Here is a 27,667-nt window from a genome sequence, read left to right as displayed (position 1 = left end):
TAGATGTATACCGTTGAAAGGCATCTTCCTCAAGGGTGGAGGGGTATCCTTTATCCAGGAATTTATTGGTAACGAGTTGACCTTGGGTCTGGCAATCCTCGTCCTTAGTACAATTGCGGCCGATCCTGTGAAACTGGCTCCTGGGGATATTTTTGATCCACCTGGGGTAGTGGCAACTCTGGTAATGGATGAATGAGTTCCCAGCAGGGTTTTACGCAGTTGGTGGCATCTATACACGAGTCACTGTGGTAAAGTTCCAGGTTGAGGAAAGCCAGTCTGTCAGGATCCACCACATGGGTGAAAGATAACCCCAGGTTGTTGTGGTTACAATGCAATATAAACTGTACCAGACTATCTATGGTACCATCCCATATGATGACTATGTCAATCAATATAGCGCCCATGAAAATGATGTTGGCTATAAAGGAATTGTTGTGTAAAATATACTGGAGTTCCCAATATCTCATGGTTAAATTTGTATAGTTGGGGGAAAAATTTGCCCCTATAGCTGTGCCCTGGGTTTGTAAATAATGACTGTCCTCAAATTCAAAGTAGTTGTGTTTTAAGCAAATTCAATGACATGTCAATGACATGTGAGTATGTTATATAATGCCAGACATGCCCTTGTGACCTCCTGTATGGAGGGAGGACTATCTGTCCCCTACACCAACGATTTGGCAAGCATAGACAATTGAGCAGGAATGTAACAAACACATCATTTATTTTTTTACAGTGGACCCTTACGGTCATCATCTTTAATTCGGACATCGGTGGATCCTTAGTCTGCGGTTAGGGGTGGTGGTATTTGTAAGTAACCATCTCTTATATGTAATATTACCAATGTGTTGCTTTTTATGGTTATAGGAAAGCAGCACTTACACATGTTGGTGCGTATCTACATATGTGCAGTCACGGAGTACACACATATACATAATATGACATCAGTCTTCTATATACACATATGCATTTCATATAACCTAATTCTTTTGTATGTATAAATAAGTTTTTATGCACATTTTAATTTTTTTTATATTTAAATATGTCTATATACACATCTTGCTGTCCCATCAGATTAGCAGCCTTTTCAATTAGGCCAATATGTGCCCCATATTACATTTGATGTCAACTTTTATACATCATATATTGCTAGACCTTTTTATGCCCCATATTTTATTATTTGAAAGTATTTAAAACTTTTATCCCACTGTTTTCGGTCCGCTGACTGTTGTAGTTCCACTACTGTAGACGTCACGCTCTTCAGAGTGTATTTATTAATGCTCTCTCCCAGAGAGCAGCAGGCCAATAGAAGGAGCTGTGAGCTCCAAGTGCGTAGCCTATTTCTCATACAGACAGTCCTGATCCCTTCCCTCCGCCCCGTGCTGGTGATGTAATTTCCGCTTCCGTGGTTCAAGTTGGTCAGCATGGAGCTTCTTGGTTCCTTTGAAGCACATCTATCCATCCAGCAAAACAACATCCACCAGAATCTTTCCACCAGCAATCTGGAATGTGTGTAGAACCAGTGGGACACAGAGCTTCCAGGACTGTATACCCCTTGGTGAGCATGACTTCCACTTATATCTTGTAAGTGCTTTTCATCTTATGCATTACATGTTTCTACTTTAATACTACACTCAGAGTGGCGCCTCCCCCTCCCTGTTTCTTTTACATTTTCTTATGGAGAAGATGGTTATCGTGGATAACATTTTCTTGATAGTCCAAATGTCTCCAGGATTCAGCTTGAATTTTTATTGTCTAACATCGGTACTGGATGCCTTTGATTGCCTGCAGGAATTTAAACCAAAATGTTTCTTTGGTAGATGACTCTACCACATGCTGTCCCTTATGTCCTTTTCCCTTGGTCAGGGAGTTACCCGTCTCTCATCTGTTGCAGGAGAGTTGTGTATTGAGGGGTCTCCCTCTCTGTTGTATTTTCCTTTCCCCGGTCTCTTAGCTGTTGTGGATCAAGTCTTTGAGACAATTCAATGTCTGCTATTTAGGATGAGGTAGTTCCTAGTCTGCCTAATCAGCCTTTCAGTTCTGCAATTAGAGAGAACTTCTCTCCATACATTCTGGAGGATTTTGTCTAAAGCCGGCCATAGACTGTTCAAATCCTGGCCGGTTCAGTAGGGACTGGTCAAGATTCAACCATGTATGGGTGAGCAGATTGTACCCAAGTTAATCGATCGATCAACTTGGGTAGAATTTTTTTTTTCTCCTATCACCTTCCAGGACGGCACACCTGAGAGATGAGGGCTCCTCCCCACAGGAAACACAATCAATTGACAGCTTGTTATAATCCCCACCCTTCCTCCTTGATCCCCAGTCCTCTGAGCCCAGGGAATAAGCTTTCCTTAATCTATTATCCTTAAGTGGGTTTTTCCTTTTTCACTATGGCAAACAAATAAAAAGGGGACCCACAAGGATTATCTGTCAGGAAACCTTTTTCTAAATCGTTCTCCTGAACAGACTAGTGGTTTAAAACCAGATCCTCTTTGTTGACCAAAGTAGTTCCTTGTTTCACAGAACAAATCTCTGATTAGTCTTTTTGGTGGTCCTATGCAGCAGTTACAGACATTATAGACCACGATTGCTAGAAAGTTGACACAGTCAATCTTTCTATCTTAAAAAATTCACAGGCTCTCAAATTTTAACTTTAAGAGCCCATGCCACCTAGATCCTGCACCCTATTGGCCTCCACCCTAGGGGGGTTGGAACAGAGGTTGACAGCTTTAATTGCTGCCGCATTGCCCGAGAGGAAACGGGCTAGGTCCCCCTCTCCTGGTGTTCAGTCCCCAGGCAGGGAGTTTTTTTCCCTAGAGGAAGCCGTATTTCAGGGGGACCAAGCGGAAGAGGACCTAAGGGGGTCAGATTCTGAGGAATCGACCTTAGAGGAACCTTTTTCGGCTTCTCAGGCAGAGAAGCTTTGGGTCCAGTCCTTGGCGGATATGGTGCGCTCGGCTTTCAGATTGCCCTGGCCAGAGCCGGCAGTGAGCGCAGTGTCCTCTCTGGGTTCCGTTTTCCCTATCCATCCTCTGTTAGAGGATCTGATGTATCAGGATTGGGTACACCCGGACAGGATCTTTGTTCCCCCTAAGAGATTCTCTGTTCTCTACCCAATGGAAGAGAAATTCACAAAGAAGTGGTCTCTTCCCGCGGTAGACGCAGCTGTTTTGTGCGTTAATAAAAGCCTTACTTGCCCTGTTAATAATGTCCAAATGTTTAAGGACTCTGCCGATAAGTGGTTGGAAACTTTGCTAAAAGTATCTTTTACCACGGCAGGGGCAGTGATTCAGCCGGCCATAGCGGCCATTGGGGTTTGCCAGGCATTAAAAGACCAGACAAAGCAGGTCCTAAGGGATTTTCCTGCCCAGCAGGCTCAGGAGTTGGCTGACTTACCAAGAGCCCTGTGCTTTGCCGTCGATGCCATCAAAGACTTGTCTCTCGCTATCTTTAGTTCATATGCGGAGACTCCTATGGCTGAAGAATTAGTCAGCCGAGACCCCTTTCAAAAAACTCTTGGCATGTTTTCCTTTTCATGGCGAAAGGTTGTTTGGAGAAGATCTGGATAAATATATTCAGAAGATTTCAAGTAGGAAAAGTACCCTTTTGCCGGTTAAGAAGAGGGTCCGAGGTCCCACGTTTAAACGTTCTACCTCCTTCAGCCCTGGGGACCTCGGCCTCCCAGCAGTATCGACGGCCTCCAGGTCGATCAGGCATGGGGAATAAGCCACAGGGTCAGGCTCCAGGTAACGGGAGACCCTGGACCTGTAAGTCAGCCAAACGGGCCCCAAAGGCGCCTTTATGAAGGGGCGCCCTCACTCCCTCCGGTGGGGGGAAGGCTCTGGTTCTTCTCAGAAGTCTGGCAGGAGAAAGTTCCCGACAGATGGGTCCTCTCCACGGTCTCTTCAGACTACCAACTGGAGTTTCAGGGGTTCCCCCCTCCTCGCTTTCTTATTTCAAACGTGCCAAAGGACCTGGGAAAGAGGGATTCACTCTTGGCAGCCTTGGATCGACTCTTGTCTCAGGGGGTAATCGTAGAGGTGCCAGTTCAGGAACAGGGACGGGGATACTATTCAAATGTTTTCATTATCCTGAAGCCAAATGGCGACGTCAGGCCAATATTAGACCTGAAGGGCCTGAATCAGTATTTAAACATCCGGACCTTTCGGATGGATTCTATCCGGTCTGTAGCCACCACTTTACAGGGCGAAGATTTTCTGGCATCTATCGACATAAAGGATGCATACCTCCACGTGCCGATATTCCGTGCCGATATTCCCAGGCCATCACAAGTACCTACGTTTTTTGGTAGGCCAGCGCCACTTCCAGTTCGTGGCCCTCCCCTTCGGGTTGGCCACGGCTCCCTTCACAAAGATCTTGGCACCCCTGTTGGCCAGCTTAAGAGCCCAGGGGATCTCAGTGATAGCATATTTAGATGATCTCTTGTTGATAGATCATTCGGCCCTCAGCTTGAAGCGAGCTGTTCGTATGATGGTACGGTATCTCCAGTCACTCGGCTGGATCATAAACGAGGACAAGTCGGCCTTACAGCCAACAAAACGGCTGGAATATCTCAGGCATGTTTTTCGACACAGAACACCAGATCTTCTTGCCTCAACTAAATATCAACTCTATAAGAGAATTCATTTGGTCGGTCCTGAGCAAGGAAAAACCATCCATTCGCCTCTGTATGCGACTATTGGGGAAACTGGTGGCCGCGTTCGAGGCAGTACCTTACGCTCGATTCCATTCAAGGAAATTGCAGGCAGCCATCCTTTCTGCCTGCAACAGAGCGTCTCATACGTTGGACTACCCCATGTCTCTCTCTCCTCTGGTCCGGCAGAGTCTCTGCTGGTGGTTAACCCCCTGGAATCTGCAGAAGGGGAGATCCTTCAGCCCGGTCTCTTGGAAGATAGTGACGACGGACACCAGCCTGACGGGCTGGGGAGCAGTGCTAGGGAACCTGACCCAGCAGGGAAGGTGGTCAGTTTTGGAAAGGGATCTGCCCATCAATCTGCTGGAGATCCGGGCAGTTCGGCTAGCCTTAAGGGCATGGACGGCGGAGCTGCGGGGGTTCCCAGTCAGGATACAGTTGGACAACGCCACAGCGGTGGCATATATAAACCACCAGGGGGGCACCAGGAGCCAATTAGCCCAAAGAGAGGCCGATCAGGTCCTCACATGGGCAGAAGCGCATGTGCCCTGCATATCGGCGGTTTTTATCCCCAGGATAGAGAATTGGCAGGCGGATTACCTCAGCCGCCAACAGATCTCTCCAGGAGAATGGTGTCTCCATCCCCAGGTATTCCGGGATCTTTGCAGGAGGTGGGGTTCTCCGGATGTCGATCTCATGGCATCCAGGTTCAATACAAGACTAGACAGATTTGTGTCCCGGACAAGCGACCCGTTGGCGTGCCAGACGGATGCGCTCATGTGCCCGTGGACTTAGTTCTTCCTGATATACGCCTTCCCCCCTGTGCGACTGTTACCCCGGCTCCTTCGCAGGATCTGGGTGGAACGCAAGCCGGTGATTCTGGTAGCCCCAGCCTGGTCCCGGAGGTCTTGGTACGCTAATCGTAAAGATGTCGGTGGGGGATCCTTGGACCCTTCCGCTCCGTCCAGACCTACTCTCTCAGGGCCCGATATTCCACCCTTTCTTACAGTCGCTAAGTTTGACGGCCTGGTGACTGAATCCTATATCTTAAGAAGGAGAGGGCTCACCAACCCTGTGATCTCCACTCTAATTAATGCCAGAAAGCCTGTGTCTAGGCTAATCTATTACAGAGTCTGGAGGGCTTATGTAGCCTGGTGTGAAGCCAGGAGGTGGCACCCTCGTAAATTTGTTATTGGCAGGATTCTAGAGTTTTTTCAACTCGCTGTGGACATGAAGCTAGCCGTCAGCACCATTAAAGGGCAGATTTCGGCTTTGTCCGTTTTTTTTAATCCCCCGATCAGGACCCCCTTGTGTCCCTGGGACCTAAACTTGGTCCTTTCGGCTCTACAGAAACAGCCCTTTGAACCATTGAGGGAGATTCCCTTATACTTACTAACTAGGAAACTGGTATTCCTGGTGGCCATGTCTTCGGCCAGAAGAGTTTCAGAGTTGGCTGCACTTTCCTGTCGGGAGCCATACTTGATCATCCACAAGGATAGGGTCGTTTTGCGGCCTCATCCATCCTTCCTCTCGAAGGTGGTATCAGGTTTTCACCTGAACCAGGATCTTATTCTTCCATCTTTTTTTCCAAATCCGAGTTCTGAGAAGGAAAAGATACTACATTCCTTGGATGTGGTAAGGGCAGTCAGGGTCTATCTGAGGGCTACTGCCCAGATCCGGAAAACTGATGTCTTGTTTGTCCTGCCAGAGGGACCTAAGAAGGGCCAGGCAGCGTCGAAAGCCACTATTTCTAGGTGGATTCGGCAGACAATCTTGCAGGCCTATGGATTAAAGGGGAAGGATCCCCCAGTATCAGTAAGGGCTCACTCTACTAGGGCAGTGGGCGCTTCTTGGGCGGTGCATCATCAGGTCTCCATGGCTCAAGTCTGTAGGGCAGCGACCTGGTCGTCAGTCCACACATTTACAAGGTTTTACCAGTTGGATATTAGAAGGCGCGCGGACTTGGCCTTTGGGCATGCGGTTCTGCAAGCTGCGGTATAAATCCGTGCGGCCGGTGGCGCCTATATTTTGTTTGCTTCTGGTTCCCCTCCCCTCATTTGGCATTGCTGTAGGACATCCCACATAGTCATTACTAAGCTGCTCTGTGTCCCGTGATGTACGATAAAGAAAAGGGGATTTTTATTAACAGCTTACCTGTAAAATCCTTTTCTTGGAGTACATCACGGCACACAGAGCTCCCGCCCCTCTTCTGGGGAATATTGGGATCTGTATTGCTTGCTACAAAACTGAGGTGCTCCCGGTGTGGGAGGGGTTATATAGGGAGGGAACTTCCCGTCTTTGAGTGCCAGTGTCCATCACCTGAAGGAAGGCTCTATAACCCACATAGCCATTACCAGGGCTCAAAATTTCAAGTCTTGAGCCACTAGCCAGGCCTCAAGGGTTACTCGCCACCAGTTTCCCCGCCCAACCCCTACCATGCCCTGCCCCTAATTCTGCCGCTAATCACGCCCTCATAAATTATCTCCTGAAATGACACTTAAATGTTTTATGCAGAATTAAGTTACAAAAATAAATATTAACAACTTTATCATTGCAGCCTCATTGTGTCTTGGCTCCCCCACATTCTAGTCCTCGGCTCCCCCACACCCCAGTCCTCGGCTCCCCCACACACCAGTCCTCGGCTCCCCCACACAGGGCCGCTGTTAGAAATCATGGGGCCCCGTACAGCCTACCTGACGGGGCCCCCTTAAACCACGCCCTTGACCCCACCCCTGGCCCCGCCCCTGACTTGAAGCGATTTACATATGTGTGCGGAGCCACCGCATGCATTTGCAATTAATAAGCATGAAGGAGTGGGGGCAGTTTAAATTTCCTTTAAATTGTATTTTATTACACATAGAAAAACAAATCTTACACTGTATCTTTACTTTTTTTTCATTTTTACTTTCACAAGGGATGAACAACATCCCTTGTGATAGCATGGGTCATGACATGTCCTCTTTATGGAGAGATATGGAGTCTTTTAGACCCCATATCTTTCCTCTGGCCTCCAAAGCACAAGATCAAACCAAGATCAGTTTGATCAGATACTTGTTCAAGCCGTTAATGGCTTTTTAAAATGAGCCCGAAACCGAAAGTGATAAAATCCTCATCACTTCCAGTTTCTGACATTACACCTGGGAGGAACGACATCCATCCTTCTCAATGTGTCCCAGTAACCGGTTGCTACTGGTCACATGCTAAAAGCAGTAAAGGTGGAACCCCCTTCCACTGCCTGTAAAAGTAATCCAGGGGCTTCTTAGCCACTAGGATTACTTTTACTTTGTGCAGAATTGCTAAAATTATATCTTGATCATTGCTGTAGTGATGACCAAGATATCACCCTTCCAAACCAGTGAAGTACTGATACGTCGGATGGAAAACAGTTCGAATTAAGTGTAAATTATCATCTTATTATCTTATTATCATCAGCATTGCAATTTTCACACAGGTAGCAGTAGCACTGTAATCAGGTGCTCTATCATGTCTCTGTTATTGCTTTTGGGTGCTGACTTTGTTAACTTATTGCTTGCTGTACTTACTGTATGTAACAGCCATAACAAAGTCAGCACCCAAAAGCAATGTGACAGAGAGCCATGATAGAGCACCTGATTACAGTGCTACTGCTACCTGTGTGAAAATTGCAATGCTGATGACCTGCTGTGGTGTGAGATCAGGCCCGTCGAAACCCGACAGGCAAAGCAAGCATTTGCCTCGGGCCCCGAGCTGGCCAGGGGCCCCAGCAGGGAAGGCCCTTGCCGCACCGCTGCGTCCTCCTGCAGTCCGGTCGGCCGTGTACCATAACCGCGCGGTACAGGAGAATCAGGTTCCTGTTCCCGGCCGGACTGACAGGAAGTGCACACACTGAGTGTTCACTTTTCTTTCAGTCCGGCCCCGGGAACAGCAAACTGAATCTCCTGTTCCGCGCGGTAATGTTACACGGCCGACCGGACTGCAGGAGGACGCAGCGATGCAGCAAGGGCCCTCCCTGCTGGGGCCCCTGTGCGGACACCAACATCTGCCGGCGTGTGCGAGGATAGAGGTAAGTCGCCAGATATCACAGCGGTTGATATCGTTGAGATATCACAGCGGTCCTAATGAAACAGTGTTAGTGATGCCCGATCTATGGCATAGGCGATTGCTGGGAGAACAGCTCCAGATCAACAACAGCCGCCGGCGGTGCTTGCCCCCCCTCTCCCAGGCAGCCCAGCTCCTCGCCATACCTCATTTTCAAAATGCGAGTAGGCGAGAGGAAAACTTGAGGTCTGGTCATTACTATGCTGCTCTGTGTCCCGTGATGTACTCCAAGAAAAGGATTTTTACAGGTAAGCTGTTAATAAAAATCCCCTTATTTCTTCTGAGAAATGCTCACTTCCTGTTCTTCTGTCTGTAACTCACCACCGTAATGCAAGGCTTTGCATGCTGCTGCCTTGGCTGCTGCTGCTGTGAAGGCAAAAGTAAGTAATAATCTTGGCCTTGGTTGGCCCAGTTTTACCCAACAAGCCCAGGCCTCATATTCCTCGCTCACGCTCACTTCCTGTTCTTCTGTCTGTAACTCACCACCGTAATGCAAGGCTTTCTCCCTGGTGTGGAGAAAGCCTCCTGAGGGGGCGAGCAGGAGTGTCAGGACGCCCACTAACACACAGCTCCCTTCTCTATATGCAAAGTAGAGAGTGTCCTGACATGCCTGCTCCCCCCCCCCCCCCCCCCCCCGGAGGCTTTCTCCACACCAGGGAGAAAGCCTTGCATTAATGCGTGTAGTTACAGACAGGAAGTGAGGATTTCTCAGAAGAAATAAGGACATTTAAAAGCAAAATGGAAGAATGAGGTAAGTGAAGGAAGACTGCACTAAGGTAAAGGAAGCTATTTAGGGAAATTTGTTTTTACCTTTACAACCCCTTTAACACCTAAGTCCTCTTTTTATCAGATGAAGCTCGCAATGGCCGGCCAATTAATATATAGTTTGTGATTTCTGTTCTTCAGCAGGATTCACCCATAGAGCCTGTAGTAGAAGAGGATGTAAAGGAGCGTGTTTGTGATCCTGCAAAGAAAGAGGAAGAGAAGATCAAAGATGACACAGACAAGGACTCTGAGAAGAGTGATGTAGATATGGGTAGGTTTCTCTTTCTCCAAACTAATTTTTGTGCTTTACATTTTCTAGCAGGGAGCTGTGCCTCAGAAGCATATTTTCGTTGGATAGGTCTACAGTGTTCACCAGTCAGTGATGTACATGTTATCACATGCATCCTGGTCGAAATGAGCATAAAATAATTCGATTTTTTTTTTATTTAATTTTTTTTAAAAGCTTCTCTTGTGTTGACACTAATGGCATTATGAATGGTAGTTTTACCTCCCGTCTCATAACTTGCTTCTGGGCATGTGCGGTTTTAAAACGTAGTTTTTGCCCACACACGATCATTTTTTACGACACAAAAAAATGACTTTTTAAAAAAATGACATAAAAAATTGAAGCATGTTCGAATTTTTTTTTGGTTGTTTTTCAGAAGACAAAAAATTATGTGAAGCCCACACACGATCATTTTAAATGACGTTTTTAAAAATGACATTTTTTTTCATCACAAAAAGTGATCGTGTGTACGGGGCATTAGAAGTAAAGTGACATGGGGGTGTTAGTCCTGGAAAACCCTTGTCAGAAGATGAAAAAGAAAGTATTTTGCTTATGTGATATGTACAGTATTTACCATCACCTTCATGTGCTTTACTGTATTCTGCTGTTTGACTTTTCTTGTTGCGTTTTTTTTATTAAGGTGTCAGTCCACCTAAAATCAATGTTTTTGTTACATTTTGATTGATTGTACATCTCTCCCTGTCGCACTGTCACATCTCACACCACACTCTCTAAGTCAGCTACTAATCCAACATCCAGACGCAATAGATATTGCAGATCGGTTTCTGGCCTATCCTTGGCAATATGACCTGTTATATCTTAAATTCATGATGGGTATGTCAAATGCTCTATACTTTTGATTGGTGCCTGTTGCACTCTACATTTAAATGTATATCCTGTTTATTATGCTCAATCAATTCCACTTTGATTTAAAAAAAATGGATGCAGCCAGACTTAGTGGAGGGAGATTTCTGCAGCATATTTGGCAAGTACAGAATCGCAGTATATATAAAATAATATGCAAAGTGGTTGGAGGGAAGCTTCAGAATGGCAAAGATGTTTTTATTACAAACTATGTGAGCAGACTGCAGTACCTCTTTAATATAAAATAAATTTCAAGTCCAGCAGCCAGAGTGAGATTGACTCATAATGGTCACAGAATGTGCAGAAATCTCACTGATAGATAAAATATTTTCCCAGATGACTCCTGCATCTACCAGAAACTGAATTGTACCACAAACCAAAAAATGTAGAGGTCTCGCGCCACACTAATTGACTTTGTTTTACAATAGCTGTTCATCCCTCTCCAAACTCCTCCCTCAGTATTTATTGGGCTAACCTTTTAACCATATGTCGTATAGTAGAATAATAATCACGTGTAGAATAATACAGAGGTAATAGTATGTCAAATTCATGATATTTTACATATCCTGTATATGTGTATTTCAATTCTTATTTGCGTTCATTGCAGCTGATGGGGACAAAGTCTCTGATAGTAAAGAAGGATCAGAAGAAACAGATAAGGAGGAATCCACTGTGAAGAACAAGGTGGAGAGGGACATTGGAGAGGGAAACCTCTCTACAGCTGCTGCTGCTGCCTTGGCTGCTGCTGCTGTGAAGGCAAAAGTAAGTAATAATCTTGGCCTTGGTTGGCCCAGTTTTACCCAACAAGCCCAGGCCTCATATTCCTCGCTCACGCCATACGTGCAGAAAAACTGATGAAAAAAATTCAAAAATTTCACTTACAGAGATATCGGTTTACGGTATATAGAGAACAGTTGTTTTCTTTGTGCCCTTGCAGAGCACGTGCAGAAAAACTCACGTCTCTCTGCACTGTATGAACGACGCCTTAGGCCCGTTCCACACCAGGCGGGCGCCATTGGAGTCTGCTTGCTTAGCGAGGAATTTGTCAGTTGATCCCCACTGACCAGGTGGATGGCTTAAGCAGAGCGGACACAGACACAGCCTACTTTCCTCTATAGGCTGTCGGATGTAAGCCTGTTCCTTTTTTTTTTTTTAACCACTTAAGGGCCTCCTGCACATTTACGTTGGCAGAATGGCACAGCTGGGCACATGCACGTACAGGTACGTGCTGTGCTATTTTCCAGTCGCGGGCGCGACCCGGTCCGAAGCTCCGGGACCTGCGGACCCGATCGCCGCTGGAGTCCCGCGATCGGTCCACAGAGCTGAAGAACGGGGAGAGCCGCGTGTAAACACGGCTTCCCCGTTCTTCACTGTGGCGGCGTCATCGATCGTGTGATCCCTTTTATAGGGAAACACAATCGATGACGTCACACCTACAGCCACATCCCCCTACAGTTGTAAACACACAAGGTCACACATAACCCCATCAGCGCCCCCTGTGGTTAACTCCCAAACTGCAACTGTCATTTTCACAGTAAACGGTGCATTTTAAATGCATTTTTTGCTGTGAAAATGACAATGATCCCAAAAATGTGTCAAAATTGTCCGAAGTGTCCGCCATAATGTCGTAGTCACGAAAAAAATCGCTGATCGCCGCCATAAGTAGTAAAAAAAAAATAATAAAAATGCAATAAAACTATCCCCTATTTTGTAAACGCTATAAATTTTGCGCAAACCAACCGATAAATGCTTATTTTTTTTTACCAATAATAGGTAGAAGAATACGTACCGGCCTAAACTGAGGAAAAAAAACGTTTTTTTATTTTTTTTGGGGGATATTTATTATAGCAAAAAGTAAAAAATATTGAATTGTTTTCAAAATTGTCGCTCTATTTTTGTTTATAGCGCAAAAAATAAAAACCGCAGAGGTGATCAAATACCACCAAAAGAAAGCTCTATTTGTGGGGAAAAAAAGACGCCAATTTTGTTTGGGAGCCACGTCGCACGACCGTGCAATTGTCTGTTAAAACGACGCAGTGCCGAATCGCAAAACCTGGCCGGGTCCTTTAGCTGCATTTTGGTCCGGGTCTTAAGTGGTTAAATCGGATCATTTTTCTTATTTAAGACTAACACAAAAAACACAACATTTGTATTTTCTCATTACAGTACACAGAGAACAAGTACACTGTTATTAGCAAGGACACTTAGGCGACAATGTGATATGACAAAACAATCCAGTATGACATTTGTACATCCTATAATATAATAAGCGGAGAACTATATTCAGCAGCATATGTACCTTAACCACTTTACGCCCGGTCAATGGGGAATTGACGTCCGGGAAGTGGTTTCATTATCCTGACTGGATGTCTATTGACACACCGCTACACTGATCTTGGTAAAGAGCCTCCAGCGGAGGCTCTTTACCACGTGATCAGCTGTGTCCAATCACGGCTGATCACAATGTAAACAGGAAAAGCCACAGATAAGCTTTTCCTCACTCGTGTCTGAAAGACGCGAGTAGAGGAGAGCCGATCGGCTGCTCTCCTGACGGGGGGGTTTTTGCTGATGGTTTATCAGCGCAGCCCCCCCTTGGATCACAGCACCACCAGCATGCCGCCCAGGACCACCAGGGATGCCCCCTAGACCACCAGGGAATGCCAATCGGTGCCAAGGCAGCTGCCAGTCAGTGCCCATTCAAAGTCCCTGCCAGTGCCACCAGGGATACCCATCAATAATGAATATCAGTGCCGCATGTCAGTGCCCAATAGGCCCATTCAAAGTCCCTGCCAGTGCCACCAGGGATACCCATCAGTAATGAATATCAGTGCCGCATGTCAGTGCCCAATAGTGCCCATCAGTGCCATGTATCGATGCCCATTAGTGCCCATCAGTGCCGCCCATCAGTGCCGCCTATCAATTCCACCCATAAGTACCCACCATTGCAGCCTTTCGGTGCCCATTAGTGTCGCATATCAGTGCCCATCAGTGCTGCATATCAGTGCCACCCAACAGTGCCGCCTACCAGTGCTCATCAATGCCACATATCAGTGCCACCTCATCAGTGCCCATTAGTGAAGGAGAAAACGTACTTATTTACAAAATTTTATAACATAAAAAAAAATAAAAACTTTTTTTATTTGTATAGCAAAAAATAAAAACCCCAGAGGCGGTCAAATACCACCAAAAGAAAGCTTCATTTGTGGGGACAAAATGATAAAAATTCTGTTTGGGTACAGTGTAGCATGACCGCGCAATTGTAATTTAAACAGCGACAGCACAGAAAGCTGAAAATTGGCTTAGGCAGGAAGGAGCGTAAGTGCCTGGTATGTGCCCGGACACAGTCCCATAGTCTCCCAAGTACCAGAACTGTCCCCATAATGATGTTTTATCCTCCTCTTTCCTCAACCCTGACAAGGTCCCTGGGCAGAACAGGACACCACCGTACCCTAAACAGCAGGGGGCAGTGGACATCAAGCTCACAAATGAACCATCAGACAGAACACACAAAACAAGGGTAACATAAAACAAAACAGCCTCTGCAGGACCCCTACTCTACCCAGCAGACCCATAGCTGGTCCGCCATGTAAAGGAAGCAAAGATATCCTCCTCTACCCTCTGAAATAGCCATTTCCACTCATTATCGTCCCCTACTGTGACACATTTGTTGATGAGTTTACACCCCCGAGGATTCTATTGTGGACTAGACGTAGTGAAGCTAGTCCAGGAGAGACTACCTCTGTGCTTGCATGTGAGCTGTTCTCTAATAAGAGAGTCATTTACAGATGCAATCCATTCTGAAAATGTAGGGGTCGTTGCAGACAGCCATTTTCTAGCTATTCGTTTCCTCGCCAGGAACAGCAGTCTAAGGATGGCAATATACGTATGTGGTGTGTACAGTTCATCCTCTAGACAGCCTAGTAAACAGAGTTTAGGATTAGTGGTAAGTTTGAGATTCCATATGCTATTGATAGTGTTAACCACCGATGCCCAGAACCTCTGCAGCTTATGGACCAGTGTACCATTGTCAACCAGACACCGGGAACAGAGTGAATCATCTCCGTCTGTGTCATTTGTGCAATTTTTCAGGTGTGCAATGAATAATAAATAGTTGGGTAAGTTTTTTGCGAAGAAGATAGTGACACTTTAAGTACATTGTCTAAGATGGTGTTCCATTCCTCGTCCGAAATACGGCCTATGTCTGCTCCCCAGTCAGTTCTACACTTCAGAGTCATTGCTTTAGAGATGCCCAAGAAGGGAGTTATATATAGAAGACATCTGTCCCTTTCTAGTAGACGACCCAACCAGTTGGGTGAGCTCCACAGGTCTAGCGAGCTCCCAAGTGGAGGTCGCCGCCTGCGCTGCAATAGCATGCAGAAACTGCAAGTACTGGAAATATAAGGTATTAGGCAGGTCAAATTCTGTGTGCAGAGATTGGAAGTCGCAGAGTATTCCTCCACAATACAGTTGTGGAATATAGTTTACTCCACTCCTTGACCAATTGGAGACATTTTTAAGCTTGTGTAGTTCTGGGTAGTTACGGTTATTCCAGATGCGTGACCAGTGAGTTTACCCCGTGTATTGCAGGTGTTGTTTGGCCTTGTTCAATATTTTGTTTATAAGTATGAGTGTGGGGTATTAAGTCAAAGCTCCTAGTTCACCAGCCTCTATGCACTCCACAATTCCATCACTGGACACCTGTGTTCTTACTACATTCCTAATGGGATCAGAGGGCTCCGGGTATAACCAGCCCGTCAGGTGTTGTAGTTGAGCCGCCATAAAGTAATAGAATGGGTTTGGTACTGCCAGCCCACCTGAATATTTGGCCTCCTGTAAGGTTTCTAATTTTATTCTCGGAACCTGTTTCCTCCATATCAGTGCACGATAGATAGTTTTACACCTTTTAAACATAGGGATTGGGATCCAGATAGGGGCGTTGTGGAGTGCATCTAATATCTGGGGATTCCAGATCATCTTGACCAAGTTGCAGCGGCCAACTACGGAGAGCGACAACTTAATCCAGCTAGTCTATTTTTAAGCCTGTTCCTTTTACACCTGACTGTCATCCATTCCCCCAGCTGTTTTAACGGATAATATTGGATCGGATGTCGGCGGGCTGCTCGATAGAGGAGAGTGGAGGGTAAAAATGGGTCCACCTGAAATACTGACAGGCAAATACGATCGGTCCCCTAGTGTGAAAGTGGCCCAAGTCTTTTTTTCATTTTCCACAGAACTTCTTTTGTTTGTGAAATGGTACAAGAAGTAAAGGGATTGTTTTCACAATAGTGAATGATGAGTGAACAAAGTTATGGACTACTGAAGTGCAGATTGGAGTCACACCGTAAGCTGTGGTACTGAAGGAGCCACCTATGCGGGCAGGAGGGGTTATGGAGGATATGACAGGCATAGTTTAAAGACAGCCATGTTATTTCTAGCTTGCAATTATCAGTCAGCTAGAATGGTAAACATTTTAAGAGAAATGAATACATTATACACATCATGCATCAGTAACCTATCTAAAGGCTTGCAATTTCTGAGAAACTGCTGGTATTTGATCGGCCAGCAAATAAACATAAGCCATACAGGAAAAAGTCGTTTCTCAGCATCTGGATGGACGTAAATGGCCTAGTCTGAACCAAATAGTAGCACTTGTATAGCATAAATACCACCTATTTCTAATCATAATTATGTGCCATTAATTAGCACCTGGCTGCAGTGGAGGAACGCAAGATCAAGTCACTGGTGGCTCTGCTGGTGGAGACTCAAATGAAGAAACTGGAAATCAAACTGAGGCACTTTGAGGAGCTGGAAACCATCATGGATAGAGAACGGGAGGCGGTGAGTCCTGAAACATTTTAACATTTTCTACGTATGTATGTTAAAGGAAAGACTCTGTATTTTAGTTTTGGATATAATGGGAAAGGTTAGACCCTTTGCCAAAACTCTTACTGTCTGTCTTCCTTCTGGAGAGATTCACACTACCTGCTAAACACTGTCGCTAAAACAGAAAGCAAAGAAGGAATTCTAAATGTAAGATATGTCATGAGAGCAAGAGGTGAGGGAAATTCTTCCAGTATGGACAAATGTTCTAATGGCCATTCTCTAAGATTGTTATTTCTAGGGGGGGGGGGGTCCTCTTACTTCTGTTCTATCTTCAAAATAGGAACCCCATTGCTATCCAGCGATGTGCACAAGAGCTTCGGCTCTCCGGGGACTCTCCTTCCCGCCGCTGCTGTCAATCACAACCAGTGAGCCAGTGAGGAGAGAGAGGGCATGCTGCTCTGTATGTGAATGGACACGCAGAGCAGCAGGCGAAAGCCTCCTTGGGTGCCCCATAGCTAGCTGTTTGCTCTGAGGGCACTCTGCAGAAAGGAGGGGCCAGGAGCGCCAGTGGGGGGGGGGGACAAGGAGAGGAGGATCGAGGCTGCTCTTTGCAAAACCACTGTACAGAGCAGGTAAGTATAACATGTTTGTTTCATTTATTTTTTAGTGCCTTTAATATTACTTTAACTGTTCTCCACTATATCCAGAACATGCATTTTCAATATAGTTCAATATCCTTCCACATCCTATATAGATTGTCAAATAAAATGTATGGATTGTAACTGTAAATTTGTCTAATTATATTTATCTCTAGAATGCAGTAGTTAGTGTTGCTCGGTAATACTCTGAATGGACATCACCTGGATATGTGCACATTTAGGGCAGATTCCCATCTGTGTGTTTGCATCTTACCATAACACACATTAATTTAAGGATATAGCTGCGTTGCTCTATGCTCATGCTGCCATTTATTACAAATGGTACCCCAACACACAAATACAGCATACTATAACACAGATGTGAACACTGCATTGTGGTGCACTCTGTTAGAAAAATTGTGCGGGTGTCTATTTACATGTATGTAATATTCTATCACTACATCCAATGCCTGGATGCTGTCTGTCATCTGCAACATATGTAGAAGCAAGGTTTGTAACAGCACAATTGTCTTTTCTGCACATGAAAGTTTTTTATGTTAGACTTTGCAGAACGATAATGTAAGGCAAAGACAATCCGCGCTATCCCCTTAATAAACAAAGTGCAATGGTGCTATAATGTAATATGAAAAAATAAACAGTAAAAAATGAAATATAATGACAGTGCTGCACCTCAATACAAAAAAGCCTAATATTTGGCTTCAAACTTAGTGCATAAAAAAGGGAAAAAGGTGCGCTACCAAAAATTTAAGCAAGAAATTGCATAAGAATGTTCAAATAATAACACAAAATGTGGAATCAAGTTCCTAGATAATATTCCAAAAAAAAAACATGTGCTATGATTAAATGAGTCCTTGCACAAAACACATCAATGCGCTGGCTTGTATACGATCTCAATCCTCCACTGAAAGACTGGATGAATGCAGATAACTTATTAGTAAAACTTCCCACATATATAGAAATGGATGGCCGCTTACCAGCTTCGTTGGACCCCCCAAGGAATCAATCAGGCTCTGAGATTAAAGTATCCGTGGCTGGAACCAAGCGGCTGCTCCGGGTCTTCTCCTCTATCGGAAGCTCAGGAACAAACCTGCTGTTATCTTCCACCGGTTGAACCAAGATACAGCAGCCTCTCCAGATCATATGGGAACTTGTGGGTTAAAAGGGAAAAAAGGTGCTTCATAGTGCAGTAGTTTCGTTAAAAAGTTATTTATTCCAATCAGACTGACATTTGTTTAAAAAACGGCACTGCTACAAAGTTACAAAGTTTCAAGGCTTAGAAGCGTGTGCGAATCTAACCAGCATCGGCTCAGACCGATCAGCTGGGAGCGTGGTGACGTCAGCGGTACTCGCTCCACCCGACGCTGCCTTCCTCCCAAATGGGCATCGACAGGGAGGTTCCTTCCCTGTCGATGCCCGTTTGGGAGAAACGCAGCGTCGGGTGGAGCGAGTATCGCTGACGTCACCACGCACCCAGCTGATCGGGAAACTTTGTAACTTTGCAGCAGTGCCGTTTTTTAAACAAATGTCAGTCTGATTGGAATAAAGAACTTTTTAACGAAACTGCTGCACTATGAAGCACCTTTTTTCCCTTTGAACTCACACGTTCCCATATGATCTGGAGAGGCTGCTGTATCTTGGTTCAACCGGTGGAAGATAACAGCAGGTTTGTTCCTATGCTTCAAATAGGGGAGAAGACCCGGAGCAGCCGCTTGGTTCCAGCCACGGATACTTTAATCTCAGAGCCTGATTGATCCCTTGGGGGGTCCAACGGAGCTGGTAAGCGGCCATCCATTTCTATATATGTGGGAAGTTTTACTAATAAGTTATCTGCATTCATCCAGTCTTTCAGTGGAGGATTGAGATCAAGCCAGCGCATTGATGTGTTTTGTGCAAGGACTCATTTAATCATAGCACATGTTTTTTTTTTATATTATCTAGGAACTTAATTCCACATTTTGTGTTATTATTTGAACATTCTTATGCAATTTCTTGCTTAAATTTTTGGTAGCGCACCTTTTTCCCTTTTTTATGCACAGACTTTGCAGAACAACATCTAAAATTCAGATTGTGTTTCCCTTTATAATACTGTCCTTTTACATGCATTGTTTTGTGCATTGCAATGTTGAAAGACCTAACATAATGCATATTAATGAGTGTATGTTAATAGCCCCAACAGTGTGAATGGGCCCCAACCACATCTCTTCAGTTTAAAATAAAACGTTTCTCCTAATGGTTTTGTTTCAGAAATATTTTATTTATATGAAGTAGGAACGTTTCTCCGTATTTTGTTTTATATTTATTTAGATTTTGGTGACATCTTTGCCAGCAAAGTGACTTTTCTTGGCATTTTGATTTTAAAGATCTTTAGAACAAAACAAGGCTTGCCCCCATTTGTCTCTCTGGAAGTGCTGATATCTCTTCTATACTTGTATCAACATTAGGGGCCTGATAAAGATTGCTTTTACCAGTGGTGCATCCTTGTAGAGGAAGCTAGTCGGGAGTTTTTTTGGGAAATTGCTTTATTACTGAATAGTTATTGGTATCTATATTTTTATTTCACTTTGCAGCTAGAGTACCAGCGGCAGCAGCTTCTTGCAGATAGACAGTCTTTCCACATGGAACAGCTAAAATATGCAGAGCTGAGAGCACGTCAGCAGCATTTCCAGCACATTCAGAACCAACACCAGCAGCAACATCAGACCCCCCCTGGCAGCCAGCCTGTACCCCCCACTGCCCATTCCATCCCTGTAACACAAGCTTCTGTGACACCTGCACCAGGGAGCACAGCAATCAGTTCAGAAGGACTGGTACAGCCAAATGCACCCCCATCACAACCACCGGTGAACAGTCAGCAGCAGGGAGGGACACAACCCAGCCCAGCACAAGGTGAGTGACTTTTTTAGCTTCATTTGTGATTTTGTGTGATTGTCACAACATACATAACAGAGTACTGCCTTGCAATTAAATGTTCCTTTACACATTTATTTATTTATTAACTAAAATATGTCTGGGGAAAATTTAATAGGGACGTGATAATTTAAACTGCAATTTTTTCCCTTTACAAACTTTAAAGTGGATGTAAACCCTCCATACTCCCAGTGAAGTGAACAGCCTCAGATGATACACTGAGATTAACCAAATATCCCTACATGTCTGGGCATACAGCCAAGATAGCCAACATTGCTGATTGGAGGAAAGGCACACGCCCCCTCTCATCATAGGTAGAGACTCTCAGAGCTGTTTTGTAATAGGAGCTGCTCTCTGCTACTCTATTTTAGCAACCTCCTTTGACAAAAGATTCAGGCTGCTTTTGTCTAAAAAGTCAAAAAATATGTCAGGAGTTCTCAGGCTGATAACAGAGGAACCGTTCAGAAGAGAGCTATAAGAATTAGCTAATTGAAAAGAGATAACAAAATACTGCAGATATATGTGCCCAGCTCAAATTTCATGAATCGGGTTTTCATCCACTTTAAGTTTTTCTACAAATCTTGAGACCCCAGTAGGAAGTTTTTTTCCCCAACCCCCAAATTGTTTGGCTGAATTTGGCCTTTTATAGATCTGTACATATATGTACCTATTCCTAGAGGACTCGCTGGTCAGATCCCGATGATAAATAACAAAGAAATGCAGCCATGGGGGGACTTTGAGGCCCCAAATCAAACAACAATTGTATAAAAATGACAACGATTTTATTGAAACATGATTAAAAGATAACAAAATAATTTATAAAGAAAAAGACATTGTTACTGTAAATTCGTCATAAGGGCTAAAAAGCCCAGTGGTAACCCCTACACGTTTCAACTCGCAGAGTCTTCTTCAAGGGGGCTCTAATGAACAGAATAGTAATGGATTAAAATAGCACAATGGATAGGAGCTCAATCATGACTCAGAATAAGACCAAAGAAGGAGGTGATGTAGCTAGCAGGTATTGGAGTGATTTAGCCACACATGGTTCAACAGAGGCAGATACACTTCATAAAAGAGTGATAAAGGCCAAAACATATGGACAAATTTGGCACCATCAAGCTCAACAAAAATAGATGTATCTGGAAGTGAGTAATGTAATAGATCTAAGTCAAAGCTTGAATATCCATTCACAATATCGCCCCCATCTACATCACCAAACTCATCTGCAGATATCGCCCAAATCGTCCCCTCCGTTTCTCCCAGGACCTCCTGCTCTCTAGCTCCGTTGTTACCTCCTCCCATGCTCGCCTTCAGGACTTCTCCAGAGCCTTTCCCATCCTCTGGAACTCCCTGCCCGGTATGTCCGATCAGCCCCTAACTAACCTCTCCACCTTTAGGAGATCTCTGAAAACTCCATTTATTCAGGTTAGCCTATCCCACACCCACCTAACAACTGTCCCCGGGCCACCTCCATCAAATCATTCTCTGCAGCTATTACCTTTTGTACCACCACCCCCTCCCTTTTAGAATGTAAGCTCTACAAGCAGGGCCCTCCTGTACCTTCTGTATTGTACTGTAACTGTGCTGTCTCCCCTCTACATTGTAAAGTGCTGCGTAAACTGTTGGCGCTATATAAATTGTGTATAATAATAATAATATTGGACTTTGATATTGATTTTTGCACTTTTTCATCACTGGTGTTCTTTAGTGTAGCATTTCTCAACTCCAGTGCTCAAGGACCCCCAACAGGTCATGTTTTCAGGATTTCCAGGATTTCATTTAAGCACTTATCTTGTTTTTGATGAATTCTTTACAGTTTAAGAATTTTGTGATGCAAGAAAATTGTTCTGCCTATCACAGGGAATAAAGATCTGCCTACCATGCTCCCAATCCAAAAGGAGATCAAACCCCACCCACTTCAGTATTATTATTATTATTATTATTATTATACAGGATTTATATAGCGCCAACATTTTGCGCAGCGCTTTATATCAGGGAAGACAGTACAGTCACAATACAAATCAATACAGGAGGGATCAGAGGGCCCTGCTCGTTAGAGCTTACAATCTAGAAGGGAGGGTCAAGTGGAACAAAGGGTAGTTAGCTGTGGGGGATGATCAGATGGACTCAAATGAAAATACAGTTATGTGTGGGAAGAGTAGGCTTCTCTGAAGAGGAGGGTTTTCAGGGATCCTCTAAAAGCTGATAGAGAGGGAGATAGATGGATAGATTGGGGTAAGGAGTTCCATAGACTTGGAGAGGCTCTAGAAAAGTCCTGGAGACGAGCATGGGAGCAGGTGATGAGAGAGCTAGAGAGTAGGAGGTCTTGAGAAGAACGAAGAGAACGTACAGGTTGGTATTTAGAAACTAGGTCAGTGATGTAGCTGGGGGCAGAGTTGTGGATGGCTTTGTAGGTAATTGTTAGTATTTTGAATTGAATTCGTTGGGTGAGCGGAAGCCAGTGGAGGGATTGGCAGAGGGGAGTAGCAGAGACAGAGCGGTTGGTAAGGTGGATTAGTCTGGCAGCAGCATTCATGATGGACTGAAGGGGGGATAGAGTATGCAGAGGTAAGCCAATGAGGAGGGAGTTGCAGTAATCGAGGCGAGAGATGACCAGGGAGTGAATTAGGAGTTTTGTGGTGTCATTGGTTAGAAAGGGGCGTATTTTGGAGATGTTGCGAAGGTTGAGGCGGCAAGATTTGGACAGTGATTGAACGCGAGGCTTAAAGGAGAGTTCAGAGTCCAGGACTACTCCTAGGACCTTGACATGTGGGGATGGGCTGATAGTTGTAGCATTAATTTTGACAGAGAGATCAGGGGAAGAGGCACGTGGGGGAGGAAAAATTATAAGTTCCGTTTTGGATAGGTTGAGTTTGAGGAAGTGGTGCGACATCCAAACTGATATATCTGATAGTAAATTAGTGATACGTGAGGAGAATGAAGAAGTGAGTTGAGGGGTAGAGAAATAGAAATTATTATTATTATTAGAAATAAATCCTGTTTCTGGGAGCTTTTAAAAAAAAATGGGGCTTTGGATAATCTGGAAGAGTTATTGCTGTCTGTGTCCAGGTTGGATAGGCTAACCTGCGCTGTCCTAGTGATCACATAGAAAGCGAGGAAAGATCTCCAAGATGGAACACAGATAGTGGTTTTAACCTTTCCCTGCTCCTATTGTTGTCTTTCCTCATTGCTCAGACAGATACTGCTGGCCAGTAAGGCAGTCCATACATTGATCTTTTTTTTCTTCGTTCAACTAGCAGGTTGAATGAAAAAAAAAAAAAGATGACCTGATTCCCCCATCCACACATTCAAGATGGATGGAAGAATCCTTCCTGCTGCTGTATTTTATTCTGACAGCGTGGAGTGTTCCCTGCCATAAGAATACAGTGATAAGTGTTTCCAGCTATAGCCTGGGGCACTGATCATTCAGAAAAAATACGACAAAAGTCAATTGATCGACTTGTGTACAGCAAGTTTTGTCCATACATGATTCAAGATTCGGCCCGGTCCCTACTGAGCTAATTTAGACATGGAAAGATTATTCATTTTAGTTCATTAGCAGCAAGAAATCACTTCCTAATGGGTTTTTTTGCTTAGGATTCTAAAGCTGTGTGTAAAACATAATTTTTTACTTCCTCTGGTTGAAATGTTTGTGTCAAAGGCTTAGCCGTACATGATTTGATTTATTTTATTCATCCCACAGGGATTCAATAAATTCCCCCATCTCCACTAACCAGCATGGATGGAGGATGCTCCCCTGCTGGCTATTATTTTATGACAGAATACCAGAACAGTGACAGTCACTGTTTAGCTCACAAATATCCACCCTGCTCCTTCGATTTTTTTTCAATCAAAAATTGTCAAGCGGCGTGGTGTTGACAGGGGCAACCTTGGCTTGAATTCGGCCTATTCAGTAGGAATTTACTGAAATTTGAGCCGTGCATGTCTAGCATTACGTGCATTTTGTGTGTATTCTACTAATTAATATGGATGACTGTGATTTAATTTCTTTCTTGCAGGTTCTGGTTCGTATACAGGTCAACCACCACCCAATCCCATGATCCCATCAGCAGTACCTGCTCCTGCCCAGCCTCCGGTGCCCGGTAATCAGCACCCCAGCATGCCTTTGCCTGTACCATTTAACATGGGTAGTGACGTAGTTGATTCTGCTCATAACAACCCACCAATTAACCCCTATTCAACTCCCCTTCCAATGCATGGCTCCTTCCCTCCTGCAGCATGTCGGGTCGGTGGACCTTCCCCCATCCCACCTAACCCTTCCATTGCCATATCTTCAGCGCCTCCTAACTTGCCGTCTTCCCTGGGGTCAGCTGCCACACACAGCCCTGCGATCGTAGCTGCAATGCAGGGAGGGGCTCCCATCACAACCAGTCCTGTGCCAGGTGAGCTTAGTAGACAAGGTAAACCTAATTTTGAGTTTTAAAATTATTCTGGATCCCATGTTCTAGGGAAACCGCTGGACAATCCTGTAAGTATAATGATACAAAAAAACTGTCACGGTGTGGTATTATGACAAGGTAACAGCATTATTTTAAATGGATATTCTGTTTGTCATCAAGGAAAGTTGTGCTTAGAAAAAGACCTTTTGAAAATGCTAGCTGCTTATCTCTTGCTTTTGGTCCACTGACATAGAACAAGCCTGCTTTAGGACTTGGGATTTGCATTTGTTACCAAGGGTATTAAAGCCAAAGAATTGGCATGACAGCCAGTCATCTAGCATTTTTCGAAAGAACTTCATATTGCCAGCCTCCATAATTACTATGCAGAGGGGACAATGATTGACGGCCAGCTATGGCGCGTCACGCTTCCCGAGTAGGACTCGGCGCTTTACGGCGCCTGCGCACAGACTAGGAGCTGACTGCGCAGGCGCCGTGAAGAGCCAAGTCCTATTTCGGCTATTTCTGGGAAGCGTGACGCGCCATAGCCGGCCGTCAATCATGTTCCCCTCTGCATAGGAACGCCTACTAGTCTGAAACTTAACTACGGGATTAAACAGTGAGTACGGCGCAAAAAAATAAATAAAGGCATACTGTAGCTCGCGCTAGTATGCTGGATGGCATGTTAGAAAAAAAAATTTTTTAGGGTGAACCCCCGCTATAAGAAGAGGTAAAGAATGTAACACATCAATCTTTAAGAACCAGTGAGAGTATTTTAAAAATCTATAAAAGATACAGATTTTTAAGTAGTGATAGAAATAAAAAATAAAAAATTAATTCTGTTCTAAAGAATGAGCCTGATTTCTGGAACTTTCTAGTAGAACTCAGTTCTAATTAATTTGCGAATTAACGTTAATGTCTCTACATTCACTTTTAAGGCTGCCACAAGGGGGAGCAGTTACAATGCAGCTCGTATTCAGAATTAGCCATCCTTTCTGATGCATTTCTTTGCCTTCTGCTATTACCGTGTTTGGTTGGTTTCTGGCTTACGTTCATTTGTGACTCCTAGACATGTTTAGTTACATTATTGTGCGCCGCCAAACCCATTTGATTCTTGCGAATATTGATTCAGCATTTATTTTCTTTTATGTTTAATCATTCCCTCTATCCTGAAACTAAAATGTATCTTCTCTTTTAATGTGTTATTTGGCATTGGGGTTGATGTGAAAAACGTCACGAATAAAAAGCAAGAACAAAACTGAAGCTTTTGTCCAATTAGCCCTGGTAACTCTTCAGGAGAACAGAGGCACTTTTGGCAGCACATTTTCAAACTGCATTTTTCTATAGTTCTTTCTCATTTTATTTTGTTTGATGATTTGTACATTTTAAGCAGCATTTTTTAGATGTCTACTGTGTTTTTTTTTTTCTTAGATCCTGCAACGTCCCACCAGCCTCCGGAATCAGTGGGAAGCACAGTCCCCCCAGTCCAACAGTAACATTGGGACTTTTCTTGTTGTGGAGGGGGGGGATACAGGTCAGGGGAGAAATGTGAACGATTGTGGAAATGTATTTCAGACGCTTATTTCTGGAACCAGGCCTCCCCCAGGCTTCGAATCACACATTGAGCTCTCCAGGGACACAATATCCCTTTTGTGTCATGACTTTTCTTCGTTTAATGTCATCGGTGGCCTGGACCTCAACTGTTTACTGTTCAAGTCTACGGAAAGGTATTCTGTGAGGGAACAAGAGGAGACTATAGCACATCCAGGCTCCGTTTGTTACCCCTGTCTCGGCTGTGGAAGTGTGGAAAAGTAGTGCACAGCAAAGCAGGACTGTGTGTACCTGTAATAACACACGGGAAAAGAAGAATGAGCTTGAGGACTGAATGGGAACTGATGCAGCTAACCTAGACATTCTTACAAGAAACGCAGCTACTAAAGAAGTCAGGAAGATGAGCTGTGTCATTTCCGCTGCTGATAGAACCACGTTCCAGACTCTTGGGACTCCAATGACAGAGCTGAAAATACATTTTATTTTTGTTTTTCTATAAGATCAGCTGTGGGTGAATTTAGCTCTGCTGCTGCAGGTAGAGATGGCATTCCAGTACAATTCTGGAACAATGACTTCAGATCTCAGGCAGCAGAGTTTAATATATATACATTGCTGACAAATCCAGTTCTCTTGGTATTTCAGTTGTTGGTGAATTTTGCCTGTTATTCCAGAGGAGTCGGCGCTTCTCTTGTTGCATCTTTGCGTCTGTTGTAACCCGTGCAGAGAAAGCATCTCTTCCAGATAGAGGTATCCAGAGCGATGCTTACTGCAGACTGGATGTAATGGGTGTAAGGTAATTTCATAGTTTCATATTTGTGGGGTCTTAACAGAGAGATCCGCACCCCTTTGGTTTCTTTGTACAGAGTGGTAAAGTGCACAGCAGCCACACAATCAGGTTCCTCATTACATTCTTCCTTTGTGTCATGTTCCATTGGTTGAAGGAGAGGGGTGAGCTATGTGTATTCCTGTAGAAGGATGGCAATGGGGAATCTATGTCTCACTCTACAGTGCACTATTTGACTTGTTAGTAAAATATTTTAGCTTTTATCTATATAAGCTTTTTATTTGTTTTATTTTTTTTGTTTTTTTTTTAAACCATTGTATTTTAAATATTTCTGGCCAGGGCTGGGCAATCAGGGGTTCAGAGTGCACTTTAATAAAAGGAGGCTGGGCACTTTTTTTTTTTATACTGCAGGGTCTACTGACTAGAGAGGAAAGTGTTAGGTAATATGGTTTGTTTGAATGGAGAGGACTTTCCTCGTTTTGGGTGCGTGTGTAGCAACCTCCTTGGAACTCTGATTAACACCTGATTAATCTGACCCCTGTCTGTTTATGTTACCAGTACCTTATCCTGTGTCTGTGCATCTTACAATCCCCAGCCATGGGGCATTAAAATCTTAAAATTTATAACATCCATGTGTAATTTCTGGTTTCTTTCCTAATGTTTTTCTAGCCTATATGTATAAAAAAAATGGTTGAAAACGTACCATAATCTTGGTGTTTATTTTTCATCGCATCAAATGGATTTCAGACATGTTGGGATTGTTTAAAAGTTAACTCCACCTTAAGAGCATATTTAATTACACCCATATTTAGGGTGTAACAGCAATCACCCCCTGACGCGGTGGTCCTTTTTCCTGGTGGCAATTGTCAGGTTTGAATTTTGCATGACTCTGAATGAACT

The 27,667-nt window shown here is 44.3% G+C and overlaps 1 protein-coding gene across 10 annotated transcripts in view; it reads left to right on the top strand.

The window, feature by feature from the left end:
- Positions 1 to 27,395, top strand: part of SMARCC2 (SWI/SNF related, matrix associated, actin dependent regulator of chromatin subfamily c member 2) — a 113,899-nt gene extending 86,504 nt beyond the window's left edge. For 3 of the 10 annotated variants that reach the window (XM_040341106.1, XM_040341102.1, XM_040341100.1), the window contains exons 23-28: positions 9,638 to 9,767; positions 11,254 to 11,408; positions 16,350 to 16,484; positions 19,696 to 20,014; positions 24,055 to 24,438; positions 25,864 to 27,395. In XM_040341106.1, the coding sequence (XP_040197040.1) occupies positions 9,638 to 9,767; positions 11,254 to 11,408; positions 16,350 to 16,484; positions 19,696 to 20,014; positions 24,055 to 24,438; positions 25,864 to 25,928 (1,188 nt within the window). In that variant the 3' untranslated portion in view covers positions 25,929 to 27,395. The remainder of the gene's footprint in view (positions 1 to 9,637; positions 9,768 to 11,253; positions 11,409 to 16,349; positions 16,485 to 19,695; positions 20,015 to 24,054; positions 24,439 to 25,863) is intronic. The other 7 variants (XM_040341110.1, XM_040341108.1, XM_040341103.1 and 4 more) reach the window with 5 other exon arrangements.
- The last annotated feature ends 272 nt before the right edge of the window (positions 27,396 to 27,667 follow it).

This window comes from Rana temporaria, chromosome 2, assembly GCF_905171775.1.
Source record: "Rana temporaria chromosome 2, aRanTem1.1, whole genome shotgun sequence".
NCBI classification, from domain to species: domain Eukaryota; kingdom Metazoa; phylum Chordata; class Amphibia; order Anura; family Ranidae; genus Rana; species Rana temporaria.
This window is presented reverse-complemented; position numbering and strand designations above follow the sequence as displayed.